This window comes from Abramis brama (assembly GCF_963993115.1).
Source record: "Abramis brama genome assembly, chromosome: 7".
Classification (NCBI taxonomy): Eukaryota; Metazoa; Chordata; class Actinopteri; order Cypriniformes; family Leuciscidae; genus Abramis; species Abramis brama.
This window is the reverse complement of record NC_139969.1, coordinates 16,752,624-16,775,278: the sequence shown is the minus strand read 5'-3', so window position 1 is coordinate 16,775,278 and position 22,655 is coordinate 16,752,624. Positions and strand designations below refer to the sequence as shown.

Here is a 22,655-nt window from a genome sequence, read left to right as displayed (position 1 = left end):
AAGTCTTTCAGGAAAGCATCTCTTTCTTTTCAACAAGCTCTGTCCAACTGAGACCAGAGGCTCCACCCATTTCACTCTGATTGGCTGAGCCGGCAGCAGGCAGCGATGTGACAAGGAAGGAGAGATAGAGAGAGAGAGAGAGAGAGATAGTGTATTTGAGGGGAGGGAGGGTAGACCGGGCTCTGTGAGCCCTGGAGGGACAGGGTGGCTAATGAAAGCGAAAATGCTTTTCTCCCAATGCTTTAGCCAAATTTGTCTGCTACAAATTTGTTGTGACTCCTGGCAAACTGAATTCATACTGACAAAGTCTCCAGTTTCTTAAGGGAGATGTATCTTGTTCTTCATACAATAAAGCCAAAAGTAAGTTCTTGTCAGCCTAGTGCCCTGTTAGTGCCAGATATCTTGGGAATATTGAAGGAAATGCTAAAACTCGTACATCTCATTCTGATGTGGAAACAGTTTGAAGTCAGTGCAGTTGGGAAAAAAAGGAAGGAAATATTCAAAGCAACTTGAAGGGAAGTCTGCAATCTTAGCCGAAAAAAAAAAAAGCCTAACGCTGCAGTACACCGTGCAGGAGACTAGGGCTGGGACGGTATGGATTTTTTCTTACCGCGGTTGAAAAGCAAGAAATTCCCGCGGTATAGCGGTAAACCGCTTTAAATGTCTGTAGGTACTCTCGCATATAGGCCTAATAGTCAATACGAATGGAATGTTATTATGTGTCATGGAACATTGCGCTCCCCAACTCGCGAAAGGTCGGATGTGCTCCATCTTTTGATGGATTCAAGGTTTTCTAAACAAAACTTATGTAAGACACAATGTCATTAGACACAATCCATGTCATTAGAATCAACTTATGTAAGACACAATGTCATTAGACACAATCCATGTCATTAGAATCAATGTAATTAGACACAACGTGCACACATGTGCAGGCCAATGCTTTTTTTTTTTTTTTTGCGGTGATGACGGTGAGGAGCTCAGACCCGCGGTAGGCATCATGTGACCGCGGTATTGCGGTAATGCGGTAACCGCCCCAGCCCTACAGGAGACAAAACTTCTTTTTTTTTTTAAATGGATATCAATGGCGTAGAGGCTTCACTACTCTGAATAAACTGCTTTTGTGTGGAAAGAGCTTATCATTCAATGAATAGACAGCCCATCGGTTAATCTTCAACATGTTTGCTCTTAAACATTCAATTTGGATTGATCTATTTTTAGAGTTTTCACCGAGAAAAAAACGTTTTATGAGAGAAGTCAAAGACAATTGTGTGGCAGGCATGATTTCTCATTCATTTTTTTATGGTATCTGCAAACAGTAATTGACTGTCGCACAACTCTGAACAAAATTCAATGGCGGCAATGCTGTAATGTGATTGGTTTATCAAGGCACACATGATCCAAGTTTGCCGTTACGCTTTTTCCAATGGTAGAGCCACAGACTCTAGTTTCTCCCAATAATACAACCATTAAGATTCTCTAGTTGTAAAACAATAAAAAAAATATATTGTTCCTTAAAAAAAGCATAGATTTGTGGTGTTGTGAGGTAGAAACTGAAACGTTTGATAGGACACATCAATACAATAAAAAAAAAAAACACTGTGAGATTGTGAGACATAAGGTCATATTGTTACATGAAGTAACATTGTGAGATATAAAATCACATTGATAAGAATTAAGTTTACTTTGTGTCATATATACATTTAGATTGAGGCATATACTTTTAAATTATGATAAATTAAGTCTCACTTGTGAAAAATAAGGTCATTATAACCTTTCTCCCCCTTTACAGTCAGATTAATGATGTTTCGGTGCTTGGCTCATTTATGCTTTGCGGCGTACACTACATAATTACCAGTCTAGATAATTTTAACCAGTGCTGACATTATGTATGGTTGACAACTATTCTTATCCATCGCAACTGAGTGAGCTTTTCCCTGCTTCCAACTGGAACATTTTCTGCATATCATTTGTCTCCTGCCTGGGCTTGATAAAAATAATCTAGGTCTCTGTCTGTGCCGGAAGCATTGCATTTCTGTTTGCTTTATGTCACTATTGTGCAACTGCACAAGTTATCAGTCTAAGAAAATACAGCAAAGTAAAACAAAAGTGTTGAAGTAAGCTAAGGTAGTGTATTAAGAGTAAGATAGAGAAAGATGGGTTAATGCCTTTAATTTTCCTCTTGATCATAGATCATTTTCAGCATATTTGGCTGTGCTCATCAACATCAACATTTATAGATTAGATTTATTCCACAGGAACAGTTTATTTATTGCTGTGGGATGGCAAAGCCGAATTTTCAGCATCAGGCATCAGGCAAAACCAGATAGATCCAATGCTCAGAATTGCAGTGTGACACTATGATGGGCCCCATTGATTTCCATAGAATGGAAAAAAAAAAATACTATGAAAGTCAATGGGGCTCATCAACTTTCTTTTTTGTTCAGCAGAAGAAAGAAATTCATACAGGTTTGGAACAACTTGAGGGTGAGTAAATGATGACAGAATTTTCATTTTTGGGTAAACTATTCCTATAAACCTTGTGTTTCTTTCTGTTCTTTGTCAGTTCTCGTTGTGATATTATGGATGTTCTGCTCCTGTTTCTGAGTATTTTGAGCTTTGTTTAATAAATATATTGACACTGCTGCAAGTAGATTCTTTTCCTCATGTTTGTGCAACCGTTTGTGACAATCCCAAACTTTTGAACGGTAGTCTATATTTATTTATAAGGAATAAACGATACCCCCATGTCACGATCCGATACATATCATGATACTGAACTGATATTTTTGCGATACTTCAAGACAAATGGTAAAAGGTTAACAAAAAATGTACTGTTGATTAAAATGCTGAATTTGGTATTACATTGGGGTTGTAAATGAATAGGCTTGGACTTGGTGCTGATAACCCAATGCACAGGACAATAGTGACACCAGAATAAAAATTTTCATGATTCTGAAGTTGAAAATACAGAGTTATTTTAGACGATGCTTAGACTATGCTTTAGATATGCTTGCACTCTGTCACTGACTAGATATATTTAAAATAATGTAGGCTACTTTTTACTGGTAACATAAGACATTTGGCATTATCAGGACCCACAAATATACACCCATTCATTCGGGTAGTTTACATTAATGTAGTTTAATGTAGTACTGACACTAAAACTCTGTAAACTTGAATTATTTTCTCACACAGTCATTTTCATTTTGGGTGAACTACCCATGATACATATTGTTGCATTTATATTGCGATATATTGAGGCACAATATATTGTTACACCCCTAATAAAAAGCTTTGAGTGACAGTTTCAGGCACCACCATCTGACAGTCTGAACAAAGCTCTAATTACGAGATCGTTAACGTGACCGGGCCTTCAAAACAACAGTCACAATAATATTCTACACCTTAACTCCTTTCTATTTGAAGCGCAATGGTCCGTCTCAGTGCACAGGGTTATAATATCACATTAATGGCTCTGGCTTTTCATCAAATGTGATACCTGGAATAGATATTAGTCCAGTTTTCACCGCTTCAATGTCACTGCAGTGAGGCAAAGACAATTAAGGTGTATAAATATGTAAATATGGGAGGACACCTCACTAGGAGTCAGGTAATGACATTTTCAGCCCTGTTTTGGTTTATTCCCCAGTCGTCCCAAATTAGAAACCTTAATGACGACCAATAGGCCACAGATGGTCAAACTCTAGGGTACACGAGTCTCCTGATCTCCTTCTGCTTCTTGCAGCATCACTTTTACGTGCCAACAATGCATTACCTTGCCAGCTGCCGCATGCCCAAGGGGGTAATCATTACCTTGAGTAGAAGGTCAATCCATGGCAGCGTTTGCCAGTGAGATCATGGCCCAGACTGCATTTGGAGACTGGCAAACTGGACAACAAGGGTGATTCATCTTTGGGGCTGAGGGGGCAGATACTCCCTGTCGCTATTTGTCTTGTGACGTTGACATATAAAAAACACTCAGAGGGCACAATCTCTGGAGAAAAACCTGGCGGACGTCCACAGTCAGTCTGGACGAGACCTCCTGATGTCTTTTCTGTCTCTTTGTGTCTCTTTTGCATCAAGTCTTGTTTGGCTGAGCGTTACTTCACAGATTCATAGGAGATAAATGATATTTGTTGAACATTTGAGAGATGAATATGGAGTAATCTAATTGTGCTAATGTCATAACACTGATCTTTAGCATTTGCAACCTGAATGACTGCAATCAGCATATGTCAGGGCTATTGCTTTGACTCATAGGGAATAAATCTAATTCGAAATCTCTTGTTAACCCATGAACAAACTGTTGTTGTTTACAAGCGTATGAGCGTAATAATATTTTCATTATAATTTTGAATCAAATAACATTAGACTACAGAATGACATCTTTTTTGCTAGCATACAAATTTATTTGTTCTAAAAAAAGGTCAAAAAGGTTGCAGTTCATGCCAATCACATGATCTTCTGTGACTGTGACTTTGGACATATCAAATTATTAATATATTTATTTTCCAGTTTTCTGCATGCACAACATAACTGACTGAAAAAAAAAAAACCATGGGTGAGTGGAAGGGGGACAATCAATCAATCAATCAATCAATCATCTAATAGAAATAAAATTATTTCAAAACTCAAGACTTGTAGATTAAGAATTGTAGTGCAAGTGTTTGTGATGAAATAGTCAAAGCTCATATGACAAAATAAATAAATCAGACGTTGAATATTTGTCTGAATTTGAAGAATATCAAACAGTCACAAGTATGTTTAATGATACTCAAAATACAAGAACAGATACTTGTATAAAATGTAACACCCAAACATTCTTGCTTTACATTAACTTATTTACACAGTACAAATAACTTCTAGAACAGCAATTTCAAATCTTCACCTCTTGAATTTTACAACACCACTTTTTAGACAAAGGGGAACTGGAGCGCTGCTGGTGCTCGTGGAAGGGTTAAATGTTCATAAAAAAAGAATTGGAAAAAAATCCAGGTCCAGGCACCCAGTAGGATGCAACAGTTAAAAAGCCTTTATTATTTTAAAGGGCTAAAACACCTATGCTTTAGTAGGTGATTTAATGCTTTAGCCCTTTAAAATAATAAAGGCTTTTTAACTTTTGCATCCTACTGAGTGCCTGGACCTGGATTTTTTTCCCAATTCTTTTTTATGACCTCATAGTTTCGTGTGTGTGCTGTCTCAGCACAATCTTATGCAGCGCTTTTTGTTTTTCTCCAGCTAATTTGGTTAGGTGCAACACCTTGTACATGAGGGGAGGAAAGTCCCTCATTTTGTCAAACATCTGGCCTGTATTACTGCTTAGGCATGGCTGGAAAGACACCTACCAGTAGATCAATTACCCGCGTTACAGATTATGGTGTCTGTAGTAGAACATCTCTTAGCAGGAATGTATTATAAGGAAGATGTTTCATGGAACATACAGTAGTTTAAAGGCTTAAGCATGGCTGTTAGCTTAAGAATAAGAGCCACTGAGCATAATATAATATCTTTTTATGTGTATGTATGTACTAATGATTTTCATATATGAGAATTATGTAGAGATTGCTAAATCTAACCAAATCCGTGGTCTTTAATTTTCCAGCAGTACTTGTACATAATCTTCCATCGAGTGCTATTTTTCAGAACCATTGTCTGTCCTCTATTAAAGTGCAGTCATACTGTTTGAAGATCATTTTATGAGCTGTTTAACTCAGTGGGAAACACTTTGCAGCCGTAATTGAGAAATGGCTAGCACAAGTTTATGAAGTTCTAATTGCTTGGCTAAAAACCCTTTCCAGTTTCTTCCTTTGTGAACTTTTTAAAGAAATTTGAGAATGTTTGATAGCATGTACGTGCCTCGACAACCTATAAGAAGCTTGTATTTGACATTTTAAAAGAATCTGCATAGATGTGGACATGGTGTGCTGTTGTACATTGTGATGTAGAGTATGATTTGTTTTTAGAAAAGAAGCTTATTTCTAATCCCTGCTTCACACCATTTTTAAAATGCAAGGACATTTTATTAAGCAAAAGAACAATATGCTGGATATCCTAAGGTTGCAAATCCCTGAGTGATAATTTGTCATGTCAAATATAGTCTGCTGTTAAGCCTTACAGAAAACATGTGGAAATATTGTTTTCTAAATCTAACAACTGGCTTGCATGAAGTTGCCATGGCTATCAAGTATGGAAGTCATTTTCTGCCAAATTTAAATAAATAAATTAAATGATTAAAATGAAAATTAAAACCAGATTAACGATTTCATTACAGAAAACAGTACGCAAAATATGTGACAAAATTGAGAATGAAATTAAATGATTTCATTTTCACAGCATTATCCCTGTCAAATTGAAAAATAAAATGCAATTGGTGATTTCACATTTCATTTTCACTACAGTCTCGAGGCAAGACTGCCAATATTAAAATGAAAAGCCAAACGTGAAAAAGAAACTACAAATACAGTTTTTACAATGCTCTTTAGTAACGCTCACGCAATAATAGTGACACAATTCAAATACAAATGTAAATTTTCGTTTTCATTTTAATTCCTCTTTTATTTCACAGTTTTCATTTTCGTTTTCATTTTCAAAGACAACCTGCATGCAAATTCTATGTTAATGAGTGGGTGTGGCTTATTCTAGTAACGGCGCTGAGACACGCCTTCTGTAAAGCTAAGTTGTCGATGTCCGTGTGCATGAGTTGAATGTGTGAAACGAAATTATTTAAATAATATAGTAATCGAGACAACGAGATATGGCGAAATCTGTTAGTGAGCTTTTGCGGGAAGCTGCCGCAGCATTAGAACATGGAAACAACCAGCCTGACCATGTTAGTTATGATGTTAGACTCAGACTAGACCATAATCGACGATGAGGTTCATTCATGTATTAGGCTGTTTTGGAAATTCAACTATTTGGGTGTACAAAGGTCTTAGTAACACAATTTCTACAACAATTATAGCCAGACATTAATACCCACTAGCTTTAACCGAGAACCTCGGACAATGTTTCATATTCGCGTCGTGCCTAACAACGCCCTTCAGCCGTGACTTATTCAGATACAGCACTAGCCTGTATCTGTCCGCTGTTTAACTGTTAGGCTACGTATCTTTTGGTTATTTTAAGTTTGTGTACAAAAATAATCACAATGCTGATTTGCATTTCCAGTAACAACTTCTGGATGAGACCGAGAAAGCGAGTGTACCTGCATTTACAGTAGGCTAGATATAGCATTTTCCTTCAGGTCAGTCCTATATTCATAATAAAAAATCCGTTTGAATACCCGGTGTGATATTAGGTTAAGTTAATAGGGGTTGTCCGTGCCTATAGTCATGTCAGTTGCGTCTTTCTTCTCCGTGATCACAAGTTTGAGTAATTTCAAAAGTCTTTACTGACTGACTGACTCACTCATTAAGACAGTCTTTGTCTCCATCTAATGGAGAAATAATGTAACTTCTTCTGTTGCAAATGGTCGGACTATTTTTTTTTCTCCAGCGGAAGGAATTGGCTTTTAGTGATTCATTTTACTTCATGAAAGTTGCATATATACATATGTTTCAGGATTAATATTTGTATTGCGTGGTAACCGTTTTATAAAAGCAATAAGGTAGGCTACTCTAGGCTAGTGCTGTATCTGAATAAGTCACGGCTGAAGGGCGTTGTTAGGCACGACGCGAATGAAACATTGGCCGAGGTTCTCGGTTAAAGCCAGTGGGTATTAATGTCTGGCTATAATTGTTGTAGAAATTGTGTTACTAAGACTTCTGTACACCCAAATAGTTGAATTTCCAAAACAGCCTAATACATGAATGAACCTCATCGTCGATTATGGTCTAGCCTGAGTCTAACATCATAACTAACATGGTCAGGCTGGTTGTTTCCATGTTCTAATGCTGCAGCAGCTTCCCGCAAAAGCTCACTAACAGATTTCGCCATATCTCGTCGTCTCGATTACAATATAATCACATTTAAATAATTTTGTTTCACACATTAAACTCATGCGGGACGTCAATGACTTAGCTTTACAGAAGGCGTGTCTCAGCGCCGTTACTAGAATAAGCCACACCCACTCATTAACATAGAATTTGCATGCAGGTTGTCTTTGAAAATGAAAACGAAAATGAAAACTGTGAAATAAAAGAGGAATTAAAATGAAAACGAAAATTTACATTTGTATTTGAATTGTGTCACTATTATTGCGTGAGCATTACTAAAGAGCATTGTAAAAACTGCATTTGTAGTTTCTTTTTCACATTTGGCTTTTCATTTTAATATTGGCAGTCTTGCCTCGAGACTGTTAGTGAAAATGAAATGTGAAATCACCAATTGCATTTTATTTTTCAATTTGACAGGGATAATGCTGTGAAAATGAAATCATTTAATTTTGTCACATATTTTGCGTACTGTTTTCTGTAATGAAATCGTTAATCTGGTTTTAATTTTCATTTTAATCATTTAATTTATTTATTTAAATTTGGCAGAAAATTCCCTCCATAATCAAGGGCCAACACGAATGCAAAAAATGCAGAACACAGAAGATGCCAATGCATAACATAGATTCCTCGTGTCACAAAGAGGTTCTTATCTTTTAAAGGCTTAATTCATGGTATCATGTTCTAGTAAAACATTGTGTTTTTCATGTTCCTGAACTCTAGTGTCTCAAGAACATTCTCAGTGGTATATTCCTTTCACCACAGAGCATGATTTTTTACAGTATCTTTTCTGTCATTATCATAAACCACAGCACATGCAGTTCAAGATTTGCTTTTCAGTGTGCTCTATCAAGCAACTAGCATTTTGAAAAGGTGTCACTTTTTAAAAATATGTCTTGGTTGCTAATTCCTTGAGCAGTTTAGGAATATTTTAGAGTGGCTTGCTCAGATTCAATTTTCGTTGGATTGCATATGATGCTCATTTGAAGGCCATTATATGTTTTGTGTTATGTTGATACCTAAAATGTATGTAGTTGCCATAACAGACCCATGTCTATTCAGAGTAACAGTCCAGACAATTTTTTGTCTTTTTGTCTGTTTATTTATTTTTATTTAAAGATGGGACTGTACTTCAACTAATGGAGGCATTCCAGTCATCTGTGTACACATTTGCCTACCAGTATTGCCGCCAATGCCAGTAAAGGGCCAATAATTTGTGTCATTTCTAGTTAGATTCCTCAAAACATGCTTATAGGTGCTCCAATTTCTCAGCTAAAATTTGAATCTAGCATCACTTATCCATTTAGAGAGAGCATTTACCACGGGATATATAATAATATAATAATAATAGTAATTGTATTATCACTATTTATTATTATTTATATAAATATGTATATATAATTATATATAAAATTATGTATATATATATTATATTGTATTATATTATATTATATTTAATTTTAATTGAAATTGAGTGATATTCTCTTTTTACATGTTATTTTTAATAATAATAATATTGTTATTATCATCAGCATCTCGAATAATCATATAATCTGCCTTTTTAGAATGTAATAATGATGGCAACAAAGACACATCCTCAGCAGAATAATGTGATTATGCCATTTTGACAGTTCTCTATTCCAGTTGCCTTTATATATGTGTAAACCACAAGCAGTAATAGCTTAGCGAGTGTTGCAGAAAGAACCCTAAAAGAGAGCAGGATATCACAGCAATGGGACCACAAGTGTGTCGATACCCCTCTCTCCCCCGAACGCCCTCAAAGTTCAATTATTGAGCAGGTCAAAGCTGAAATGAGTACTGTGCCCTTTCATCACAAAAGTGCTTCACACTTTGCTAAAGCCTTGCTTCAGTGCTGGTATAAGCTCAAGATTACACAGGGAGATCATTCTTTGGGCAGACTGCCCTGCTTCTTTTTTCCTCTCTTTCTTCCTTTCTTCCTTCTTTCAGAGCTTGCAGCTGCTGTTGGCTTCAGTTCTGCTCTTCTTTCCTCAGTGGTCAGTGAACTATAAAACTTACTCTCACATTCTCTACTGATGCTCATTTTTTGCATTTATCTTCAGCTTACGATACAGAAAGAAGAACCGTATCCATTTCAACCAATAAAAAAAAAAAGTATATAATAAAATAATATATAATTATTATTTAAATTGCTCTTCAATGAATGTCCTGTTACTGTTTTATATATTTTTAAACATAGTTTGACAGTTTACTGTAAAAGTATCTGATGTTGACACTGTATAGATATTTCTACTTTTCCTCAATAGGGAGGTTTATACCGAGGCATATTTATTTTTTCTTTACATTCATGACTTTATCTATAAACTCATTTTTACTGTTTTATGTTTTAGCTAATTAATGTGTAGGCTAATGTAAATCAGAGTATAAATGATAAAAATATGCAACAAATAGGCAACACATGTTTCCTATAAACTACCATGAAAATGGTAAATTATATAGGCTATAGAATGGCGTTAAATTAAAAAAAAAAAAACAGAAGAAAAAAGAGAGCGTAAGTATTTTTACTAAGATAAAACAACAAACTCGAGGATATGAGGGCAATTAAATGGATAAAGTAGAAATAATGTCAAACAATAGTCAGTTTTAAAAGTGTTACAGGACTATGTAGCTCTTGCTAATTTTTATCCACTGCAACAAGAAAAATCGTTATTGATGGCTTGAGTTGGAGAAGCCCAATAACGGGCTCCGTTGCTGCGGTGTTCCGCCTCTCTCGCTGTCATCACTAAGCCGAGTCGTGTTATGATGACAACAAGAATATTTAGCCGTTGGATGGAGAATATCTGAATATTAAATCCTGCCTCTATCGTGTATTTTCACGCAAACATCTAGATTAGTGTGTTGCTAACGCATTCCCCGGTCCTCCTCCTCCTCCTCCAGCTCCCAGTGTGCAGCTGACCGACTGCCGCAGCCTGACAACCGCTACACAGTCTCCGGCAAGATGCTACTACCACACTCCGGTCTGCTTATCGGCGTTCTCTGGACTGTCATCTTCAATTCCGCTGGGGTGAAATGTCTGAACGGCGAAGAAGATCAGTCTCAAGACATGGAGTGCAAAATGAAAAGCGTTACGGTATCCGCTTTGCCGTTTTTGCGAGAGAACGACCTGAGCATCATGCACAGCCCGTCGGCCTCCGAGCCCAAGCTGTTATTCTCCGTCAGGAACGATTTTCCGGGCGAAATAGTCGTTGTTGACGACTTGGAAAATACCGAGCTCCCGTACTTTGTATTGGGTGAGTGCTGTTATTTATAATCAATTTAACTTTTTGTTGAAGATATATACTTGAACTTGATTGTGATAAACTATTGTGATTTTAAATTGAAATAGCCTGTCAGATGCAGGCCTAGTGCAGAAACTCAAATATATCAGTTCTATTATGTTTTTCGTCCGGATTAATACGCGGTAACCTGCAGATATGTGTCATTTGCGCAATAGGAAGCATGGTGTTCGTTAGGCAGGGTGAGACATGCAAACAGTTGTTATAATTATGAACATGCGTGACATATACAGCTGTTATCCTATAGAGACTAAGTGGTCACTGGGCTACATTCTTGTGAGAAAACATTCTTGTGTAAACTTGTGTGAAGTTTGTGCCATGTATAGCTTCACCTGTTGTGAACTCTAAAAAAAACAAAAACAGAAAACAAGCAAAAAAGCAAACAACAACAGCAAAAACAAATTATGCTTTTATTCATTTCCATAGATAGATAGATAGATAGATAGATAGATAGTTTGTGTTTGTTTCTAAGTTTGTCTCAAATTTATTTTACACAAATGTGTCAAGCAGTCTCATCCTCCAGTGTTATATTAATGTTTACAACTACATTGAAGAACAGGGAGTGTTGTAACACATTTTGTTTCAACATCTGTAACTCAGTGCCTTTGATATAATATAAACCATGTTGAAGAACTTTGATATTCCATAATTGTCTGCTGTAAACCAGAAGAAATAGTAGTTTAAATATGCAACATTCTGTAACACTAAACCGTGTGCCTTCGTGTCAAAGTGTGCAGTTGTTATTTGCACGAGTTGGCAGGGACATTGAACTGAGTTTGATTACCACAATTAATTATTGCACATTTTGAATTGTTTTTGTGCACAAATTTTTTTGTGGTAATTAGATGTACTTGTTCAAAGCAATCATTATGCCATCCCCATGCCTTTAAACATGTTAATTAAAAAAAGTTTAACATTTACATGTGATTTTTAATTTAAAAGAGCAACTAAATAGACATACATAATGTTTTTGTTTGTTTGTTTGTTTCTCTCTGTGTGTGTGTGTGTGTGTGTGTGCAGGGCTGGACTGGGACAAAAAATCGGCCCGGGCATTTTGGCCCAGACCGGCCCACTATATAATCAAAAACACCACCCATCTTTGCACGCCCTTAATTATATGCATACCAACTCCTATTCATTAAAACCACTAATGCCATGTAATGAGTGAGTATAGGAACAAGTGATAGTTAACAGATGAAATAAGTAAAAATGTGACATTTATTAATACGGTCCAACTATACTACACAGTGTTGAATGCTAAAACAAGCTGTAATCTGCATTGGCATAGCAATACAAGTGTTTCTTACAGGATTTTTGGTAAAACTGTGATGGGTGGACCTCGGTCCTTCTAGGGGGGTTCGGGGGCATGCCCCCCCGTGAGAAAATTTTGTGCATTTTAATGTTAAATTCATCAATCTGGTGCACTTTGAAAGTTCAAAATTAAAAGCTCCAAACCATATCCAGTGTGCAAATTAAACAAAGAAAAATTCAAACCTCTTTTAGTTACAGTGTCTATTTACATTACACCTACTACATAATAATAGTTATAATATTAATCCAATGACAGTAATTTTTTCTTTTTCCATTCGTATTTTTTCGGCCCCACCCATTTCTTTCTCTTCTTTCCGCCATTCTTACCGTCTGTCTCTCTGTTGTATTCACACAAACCCAAACCGAACCAAAAGTAAACTCCTTTGATCGGCGCCCGCGCCTTTGAGCCAATCGGATGTCAGGAAAAACGAGGATCAGTCCAAGTTGGGAGGGGCCGCTCATATCCCCCCTCAAAATTGGAAGTATTGGTTTGGCCCGGTCTGAAACACACACACACAGACACACAGCGTTCCGCTGCAGCTGAGCGGCCGGCCAGGCCGGTACGGTAGCTAATCATTTGAAAAAAATGTTTTGCCCACCGGCCAGTTCGGCCTGAAATGGACCGGCCTTTCGGGATTGTTCCCGGTATTCCCGATTGCCAATCCGCCCCTGTGTGTGTGTCAAATGGGGTATATAAACAGCCCCATTTTGTGAAGTTTTTGTGGGTCCAGAAGTACACTGGAAAGTGTTACAACCATGTCTGGTCAGCCTTTTTTTTGGAGAAAGAAATGAATGTCCATCCATCCATACACTGTAAAAACTGTATCTGTCTGTCTGTCTGTCTGTCTGTCTGTCTGTCTATATGGTCACACTTTAGGTTCCAATTCTCACTATTAACTATGAATTTTGCCTCAGTAAACTCCTAATTACTGCTTGTTAATAGTTAGCAAGGTAGTTGTTAAGTTAGAATATGGTCATGCAGAATTAGCCATTAATATGTGTTTTATGAATAGGACCCTAAACTAAAGTGTGTATATATATATATATATATATATATATATATATATATATATATATATATATATATATATATACTAAACTGCATATATATTCTTGATCTTCCCAATTCTTTTGATGTATTTAAAGACAAAAAAAAAAAAAAAAAAAAAAATCAAACTTTTGTTTGCTTTAACTGTAATTTAAAGAACTACTGTGTGGGGGAAATACTGTGTGTTCATCATTTATCACAAGCAGCTTCACTGGCCGCTGTCCATGGTGCTGAACACTATATGCACGTCTGCCGCTCACTCTGACAGTTGTATAAGTCATTTCTAGGCAATCAGATATAGTGTGAAATGTCTGTGGCTGTCATAGAGTAGTTCTGACATTTGTGCTGGGGTTGACTGTTTATATGGCACTGCCATAGCATTGTCAAATATGTCATGTTGTTTCTCACTTTAGGGATGTCTGGAAAAAATATTAGACAGGAAGTAAACATGGGGAAATGGCAAATCTTTTTTTTAAAAGAAAAAAAATTATATTTAGCTCAATAGTGACTTTAAAGGTAAAGGTGTGGGACATTGACATTGCCTCCTAAGTTTTATTGATTGCTACGCCATTGCATTTATTTGTGTATATAAAGAATATACATAAATGATAGACACATATTCTAATTTCAATATTTATTGTACTTTATAAAAAAATAATTTGTGATGTAATTTATGCTTACATACTCTTGCAAACTTATGAAAGGTTACACCTGGGAATAGCACAGTTTGATCTGCATACAGTGATATTTGAATGCATGAGGACCTGCATATTTATAACTAGAAATCCTTAGAGTCTAAAAAATGGTGTCAGCATGCAGAGGTAACCAGATTTCAGGTTGTTAACAATGTTTAGATGCGACTGCATTTTTCATAGCACAAAGTTCTCAGTAGTCAGGATTTTAATACTTAGCCTACAGAATTAAAATAAGCTCAGCGCTTTAGAGTGCATAAAACACTCAAAAATAGCATGCGCCGCCTCTGCAGAAACCTGCTGGTCTTTATATAGGCCAAAATAGAATTTTCTAGGTTTTTGGAAACTGGGAAACTTTTTTTAAAAAATCTTTATCATAACTTTTTTTTGTGAATGTATTGGATTTAATGTTTGAAACCAGTCTCAAGATTTTTTTTTATTTTTTTATCTTAATCTGTTCACCTATAGACTAGGGCTGGGACGGTATGGATTTTTTCTTACTGCGGTTGAAAAGCAAGAAATTCCCGCGGTATAGCGGTAAACCGCTTTAAATCAACCCCCCCAAATCTGTACATCTCACAGCACCCGCACCCAGTTCTTGCGTCTAAATTAGTTGCTTAAATAAACTAAATAATCCTACAATAGTAGACATAAGCCCTTTAAATACAAATAAATAGCCATGTTTTATAAAAATGTTCACAAAACTAAATGAAAATGTTGTATGTAAGATAACGTTAATTAAGTTGTAGGTTACGTTTCTAATGTCACAGGTAGCCTAATAATCTCAAGGTTTACTGCTTACACAATTCTTTTGTAGTTTGGTGTACTAAAGTGTTGTTCTAAAATAAACATTCACGAGTGTACCTTATTACTTCTTCTCACTGCTGATTCCTGATGGTTTAGAGGACGAGTCGCCCGCTGTCGTTTCAAAGAATAGTATACGGCGAGCGCGTCAAGCATAACGCCGGTTTCACACTGCACGCATTAGCAGAGCGTAAGCAGCGCAGGAGCAGTGCATATGGTGAGCAGGAGCAGGACACGAGCGTTTTGCTTTCACACTAGCAGCGTTTGTCACGCGCGGTGTATAGACAGAGTAGGCTACTCTATAATCAGGGTAAGTTGGCATTGCTTTATTTCGTTTTCAAATACATTTAAGAGAAAAGACTTGTCAAGAAGCTTATTTTATTAATCATTTCATTTATATAACTTTTGGTTCGTCTTTGTTTTTATTGTTCGGGCAACAAGTTTGTTTTTGGACATTTGTTTTCTTTTTAAATTGATGTTGGTCATTTGATTGACTGTTTAAAACACAATATATCATCAATGCGCTTTTTGGGTAAAACTGCGGTGTATTTTGGCCATGATCAATGTATTGTCACTTTAATTCAGCGTAAGCGGCGCAGCAAAAAATAGACCAGGCGCTCTAGATTCCGGGAGATTTTAAAGGTGCCCTAGAATGGATTATTTTATTATTTTATAATGTTTCCTGGGGGTGCCCTTATAATGTTAGTATGTTTTTTAGATCAAAATTTGTTATAATTTAGAAATAAAAGGCATATTTCCTAGCCTGATTTCATCCTTTGATCTGAACACTCTGTTTGAAGGGGCGTGTCTGCTGTGAGACTTCAGTGTTGTTGCCCACTGCTGTGATTGGCTGACATGCTTGCATATGAAATATCTGGCATTACATGTAGAGCTATCTGGAAAACTTTTACTATTACAGCTTTTATACGCAGTTTCTGCGAGAAACGACGTGAAGTTGAGCGTTTAGTAACTGGCTTGATTTACTGATGCATAAACAGTATTGAACGACTTTGAGAGAAAGATTATCTGTCTGAACTTGAACAATTACACATCAGAAATTCACATAACTCATGGTTCTCCAGAGGCTCGGATGAAGGAACTAAAAAAATACTTTTGTGTTCATTTGTACATCCAAACACTGAGCAACTGCCATGCTTCGTTCGCTCGTTTGCAAGCCATGATGTCTCTCGAGGAAAAAACAATATCGCGCTGGATCTAGATAACACAGTGTAAATTATCGTTAATAAAATCACTACTTACCGCTTGCGGGAATATAACGTTAGTTGAAATTGCCCCCTTCGTCAGTATGAGACGCTGAGAGAAGCCTGGCTGCTTGATATTGTTCCAGGTTAGAAAAACAGTCCGTGGTGAAATGGGCAGAGCAACTAACAACTTTGAATTAAACTGTAGCGGTATCCGATTATAGATAGATAGATAGATTATAGATAGATCTGCCATTTTCCCTATAATCCTCCTCCTGCTTGTTTTTTCTTCACCTGCAGAACTTCCGATGATTCGGCTGCGCAGTTCCGTCTGGCATTGAGCATGGGCTGGCATATGCAAATTTTTGGAGGCGTACATATCAATGATCCCGACTGTTGCGTCACAGTCGGTGTTATGTGGAGATTCGCCTGTTTTTCAGGGGTGTTTTTCAAAAATGAGATTTAAATAAGAAAGAGAAAACTATGGTGTTTGAGACTCACTGTATGTCATGTCCATGTACTAAACTCTTGTTATTTAACTATGCCAAGATAAATTCAATTTCACATTCTAGGGCACCTTTAACTAATTTGCGGGCATCATGGAGCCGCTATTAATATGCGGGAGACTCCCGGAACTTCTGGGAGACTTGGGATGTCTGTAGGTACTCTCGCATATAGGCCTAATAGTCAATACGAATGGAATGTTATTATGTGTCATGGAACATTGCGCTCCCCATCTCGCGAAAGGTCGGATGTGCTCCATCTTTTGATGGATTCAAGGTTTTCTAAACAAAACTTATGTAAGACACAATGTCATTAGACACAATCCATGTCATTAGAATCAATGTAATTAGACACAACGTGCACACATGCAGGCCAATGCTTTTTTTTTTTTTTTTTTGCGGTGATGACGGTGACGAGCTCAGACCCGCGGTAGGCATCATGTGACCGCGGTATTGCGGTAATGCGGTAACCGCCCCAGCCCTACTATAGACTTACCAAACTCAATATTCATTGTGGATGAGGGTCCCAGAATACATACAGTAGAAATAGGAATGAAGAAGAAATATGCAGTGAAGTAAGCCATTTTTAGTTTCTGGTCTGGCATGAGATTGGGGTGTGACTATTTGTTTTTGTCCAATAGGTGACATGGGAAACCTGTTTGCAAATATATTCTTTCTGGCATCCTTTTTGCTTTAGTAATTCACATTGGACTAAGTGCTTTTTCATTTCTTTCAGACAGACTATACCTTGCCTTACTTCATAAATCTCACTCTTGCTAGATAGTCTCCTCTGTTCCTTCAGCCTCTACCTCCTCCAAAGGCTCGTTGTTTGCATAAGATTGATTGGAATGATCATGGGGAGTAATTTCAAGTCAGTGTTATAAATGTTGCCTAAGGTGTTTGAACGTCCCTCCCTTCGCTCTGTGGTCTTGTTTCCTGATTATAAATGCAGTCTTTACAGAGCCGCCACTAGTCTTTGAACAAGCTATTTTTAATTGGATACATTAGGGTAATTGGTACGGTCTACAAATGCATTCACAAACACACGCACACACACACTTTCACTTGCTCTTGCACACACTCATTTACTTAGCTCTCTAAACGAGGATACACCAAAGACCTCTTTTGCTTTTAATAACTTCAAGGGGCAGACTATGGCAATGGGATTCCCTAAAGGAAAAGTCTAGAATTAAAGTTTTAGTTTTGAACTCGGTTCCACATTTAATTGATTTTTGGCTAAGAGTCACACATAGAAGAGGCGTTGTTGAAAAGGTTTTCATTCAGACGAATGCAGACAATGCTGACAACACTAAAATGAAACAGAAGCCAGCTAAAGCAAATAAATAAATAAACATTTTTCCTAGATAGGATTTCAAATTTCATCATTAGGTTTTAAAACACGTGGAGGTTTTAAAACACATATTGCCTCCACGTGTTTTAAAACCTAATGATGAAATTTGAAATCCTATCTGAAAAATGTTTATTTATTTATTTGCTTTAGTTGGCTTCTGTTTCATTGTAGTGTTGGCTATAGCATATTATTGATTTGAAAAGAATGGAGCCCTGAAGCTGATTCATGATAAACCACAACATGTTTAGTAAACATATTGCAGCATCTTCATCCTTATTTTAGTCATCACTGTTTTTTGCGATGGCCTATGTTGTCTTCACTACTGTTGTTTTCACAGGAATTGTGAAGCACAGTTTTTTTTTATCTTGTTAGTTTGTGATGTCATGAGTTATGATGTCACTGCTGGAATTTTAAATGTTTTTACAAAAGCTCACCAAGGCTGCATTTATGTGGTGAAAAAATACAGTAAAATAGTAATATTGTGAAATATTAGTTCAATTTTTTTAAAAATATGTTTTTTATTTTAATATATTTTTAAAATGCAATTTATTCCTGTGATGCAAAGCTGAATTTTCTGCATCATCATTCAGAAATCATTCTGATATGCTGATTTGCTGCTCAAGAAACATTTTCTTATTATCAATGTTATGTTATTATCAATGTTAAAAACAGTTGTGCTCCTAATATTTTTGTGGAAATCTTCAAAAAGTTCAAAAGAACAGCATTTGTTTTAAAAAGTAATTTTTGATTACCAAATTGATGCATGCTTGCTGAATAAAAGCATTCATTTCTTTTTTTTCTTCTTTTTTGTTAATGTATTGCCTCTTAACTTTTGAGCTGTATTATTATTATAATTTATAAAGAAAATAGGAGATTATAATTGAATATGTTGTCTGACCTTTCCTATAGGGGTGTACTGAAGTAAAGCAAATACAATAAGATAAAAATGATCCATGTTTCGACTCTCTCTCTCAGTTAAATCCAGGATTTAGAGGTGAGATTTACTGTGTGTTTGTGAGGAAGGTTCTGCGAGACGGCACAGGAAGATTGTGTGGCAATGAATGGTTTCCATAGCAACAAGAGCTGGCGCTTAAAGGATACCTTGAAGAGTGGTGACATTCTGCTTCCACCTCAGGAGAGAAACAGCAATTCTACCCAACTACATCTGAAAAGAATCAAATGTAAATTATCTTTTAGTTTATAATCGCAAGCATTGGCTTCGAGTCCCATCTCTGTCACAATCGATGTATGTTAATTTTGTGTTTCTAACAAACAGCTCCATGGTGTTTGCATAGTGCGATTATAGTTGTCTTAGGAAATGCCTTTGTTATGACTAAATCATAACAATTGGAAAAATGTAGCATGTAAGTACAGACATTGAAGTAGAAACATTTTAAGACAAGCAAATGGATGATGTCCGATTTTGCTTTCCGTCACAGTTTACACTGCTGTTTAATTTTCAATGTCTTTAGCCTTTGAGTCCCTTCAGTTTCCCTCAACAACAGAAACTACATTCTCGGATTATGTGGAACAACACACAGCTTTCAGGAGAAAATAGTCCATGATGACTTTGAACAACATCCCTTTAAAGAATAAAATCCAGGAGATACGGTGAAGAATTTTGATCAGTCACTCCCTGAATCATCCCAAGGATGACACTGTTTCGAGTGTCTGCATATGAGAACGCAAAGCAAACCTTGAGGTATTCGCAGAGGAATTGAAGATATTTATGCACACTCACGTGTTGTCAGCAGGGCCATGCACAGGACAAGCAAACAAAGAGTGAGCTTGGCTTCTGCAAACTTTATTTTGAAGGAAAGTGCAGTTGCATTAACAGGCTGCTGGTATAATGTATGACACGCCACGTGTTGCTACCTGTAGTTCTTTGAGCAAACAGGGAAAAAAAAGACATCATGAATCCTCAAAAAAAAACAAAAAAAAAAACATTTAATGACAGATAATGAATGGTTTAACTGGTCTTCAGACTCTTTTGGACTCTTTTGTTATACGATTATGCATTTTAATTACTGTTTATGGCTGTGACATTTACTTATATTTAACTTTTATTGTTCATAATGGCTTGTTCAGCACCTGGGGCTACAATTATTATTATTCTGCACAGGTTTTACTATCACTTCAGTAGTTTTAGCAGGTAAATAGATGCAGCATTTTAGCAGTTATGTGCAGTTATAGCTGGAGGCTAGCTAATGAATTGAAACCCTCAAGCAATGCAAATATAGCTACATGCATGCTTGTTTGCATATAAAATTGAGCACATAGTCAATTAAATTGCCCACATTGGTAGTTATAATTCTAGAAACATTCTACTTTCTAACATGTTGTTTTATGGTTTGTCTTTTAAGTTCTAAGGCATTCTATAGAGGCTGGCAGCAGCGCTGCAACATGACGCAGTCAGTGAGAATGCATTCACTTCACTACAACTCTGACACATTTGACATTATTATATGAAAAAGTTCTTCTACAGCTTTTTCAAGGGGATTTTCATTGTCAGTCTCCTTTGTTCACTTAAAATAAAATGAGGTGCCTAGGTGAATCTTGATGGACTCTCTTTGTTAAGAAGTTCAATGTCAAAGCCCTTGTGTTTCTAAAATCTCTAGCAGATCCAGCATAACTTCTGTTAGCCAACCATATCAGTTTTAAGAAAGAGTGTCTGAAATGACTAGCAAATGAATTCCCTGTCTAGCCAGGGTCAGGAGATTGTTTGATCTGTGTACAATCCTCCATTTCTTATTTGATACTGATATTAAAATTCTGTGGGGGAAAAAAAAACATTATGTGAATAGTTTATGCAAAAAGCATGGGGATTTACAGGGATGTATCATAGTTGATATTATCAATTATTTAAGTCGTTTTGTTGTAGTTGGTTAGTCGTGTTTTGTGTGAAGTTACGTTTAGAGTGATCAATTTTTCTCTGGTGAACTTGGACACTATAAAATTCAGTCCATTTCTCTTCATACAAATGTGTATACAGAAGCTCAGATTGATCTGCACTAACTACTTAGAGGGAATAAGTTATGTTCAATGACTGAATCAGAGTCAAGTCCTAATTCCCCTATATACCTTGTGCTATTTTATGTTTTTAAAATAATTTTTAGCTATATTAAATCATTAAAAGCATGTTTCACCCCAAAAATGGATAATTCTATAAAAAAAAAAAAAAAAAAAAAAAAACAACAACAACAACCTTACTTTGTAAATTATGACATAACTTTAATTTTTGGTGAGTAAGATATTTTTTGAAAGAAATCTCTTATGCCAAAGCTGCATTTCAGTATTTGATCAGAAATACAGTAAAAACAGTAATATTGTGAAATAGTATTATAATTTAAAATGATTGTCTTCTAATTTATATATGTGTGTATATATATATATATATATATATATATATATATATATATATATATATTTGCTGTTTTTTATATTTAAATCTGTAATATAAATCTTTTGTAATATTATAAATGTCTTTTTAAAAACTGTCACTTTTGATTAATTTAATGCGTCATTGATGAAAAAGTTTTAATTTCTTTAAAAAATAATGGGAGTGTAGATATTTTTGACAATAGATTAGCATTTGTTTTACAGTTACATTTTACAGTGGATGATAAAGATATGGTCATTTATGATGACCATTAGAAGTAGAGTCCCCCGTTTTTTTATCTGTGTTTCTGGCTTAATTCATAGCCTGAACTGCATACCATCTTACCAGCTTCATTGTCCATGCTTTAGCCTACTTGTGGCACTTTAGAACAATGAAGAACCCTATAAAACATCTAACAGCAGAGCCAACTATCTGTTCTGCTTGTATTGATCTCTAATGTCAGGGCTGGATATGAAGTGTAAAATGTACCGAGTGTGTAAGAAAAGGAGAGTGACCCACACAGGGATCTCTAATGGACACTTCCCACCTCCACTCACTGGGTACTTGAGCTGAGTGTGTTTTTTCCCTTGCTTTTACGAGCCACAGTTCATCATCTTCTCAATTTGCCACAATCTTCACTTGTCGACCTTGACATCCTCCCCTTATTCACACAACTTTGAAGAATCCATGAATGCCTTTCAAGTCAAAAACGATGCAAACTTTCAAGGAGATAATCAAGAAGAATGGGCTGCTTATGTTAGCTCGTTTGCATAAACTTGGACTAAAAGCTTACTAATGAACAGTCTCTCTTATTTTCCTCAAATAAGAGAGTGAGACTTCATGATAAATGAAGCTTGAAATTCTAAAGATTAGAGGGTTTTGTTCTTGACATTGTGTTTTTTTCCACAGTGAATCTGTGATGTGTATTAGGCTAAGTGAAACCCAAACTCGGATGCCGACTGATAAGATTTTGTATTTTGGAGTGTTTCTGAAGACTCCTGAAGTGGTATTAGAATAAAGAAAGATGATAATCAATCTGTCTGTCTGTCTATCTATCTATCTATCTATTTATCTATCTATCTATCTATCTATCTATCTATCTATCTATCTATCTATC

General features: G+C 36.2%; 1 protein-coding gene across 6 annotated transcripts in view; it reads left to right on the top strand.

The window, feature by feature from the left end:
• Window positions 1-10,654: 10,654 nt before the first annotated feature.
• The window catches only part of astn1 (astrotactin 1), a 271,979-nt gene continuing 259,978 nt past the window's right edge, over window positions 10,655-22,655 (top strand). For 5 of the 6 annotated variants that reach the window (XM_084120760.1, XM_084120759.1, XM_084120758.1 and 2 more), the window contains exon 1: window positions 10,689-11,203. In XM_084120760.1, coding sequence (XP_083976886.1) covers window positions 10,912-11,203 — 292 coding nt within the window. In that variant the 5' untranslated portion in view covers window positions 10,689-10,911. Of the gene's footprint in view, window positions 11,204-22,655 lie in introns of all 6 variants that reach the window. The other variant, XM_084120756.1, reaches the window with a different exon arrangement.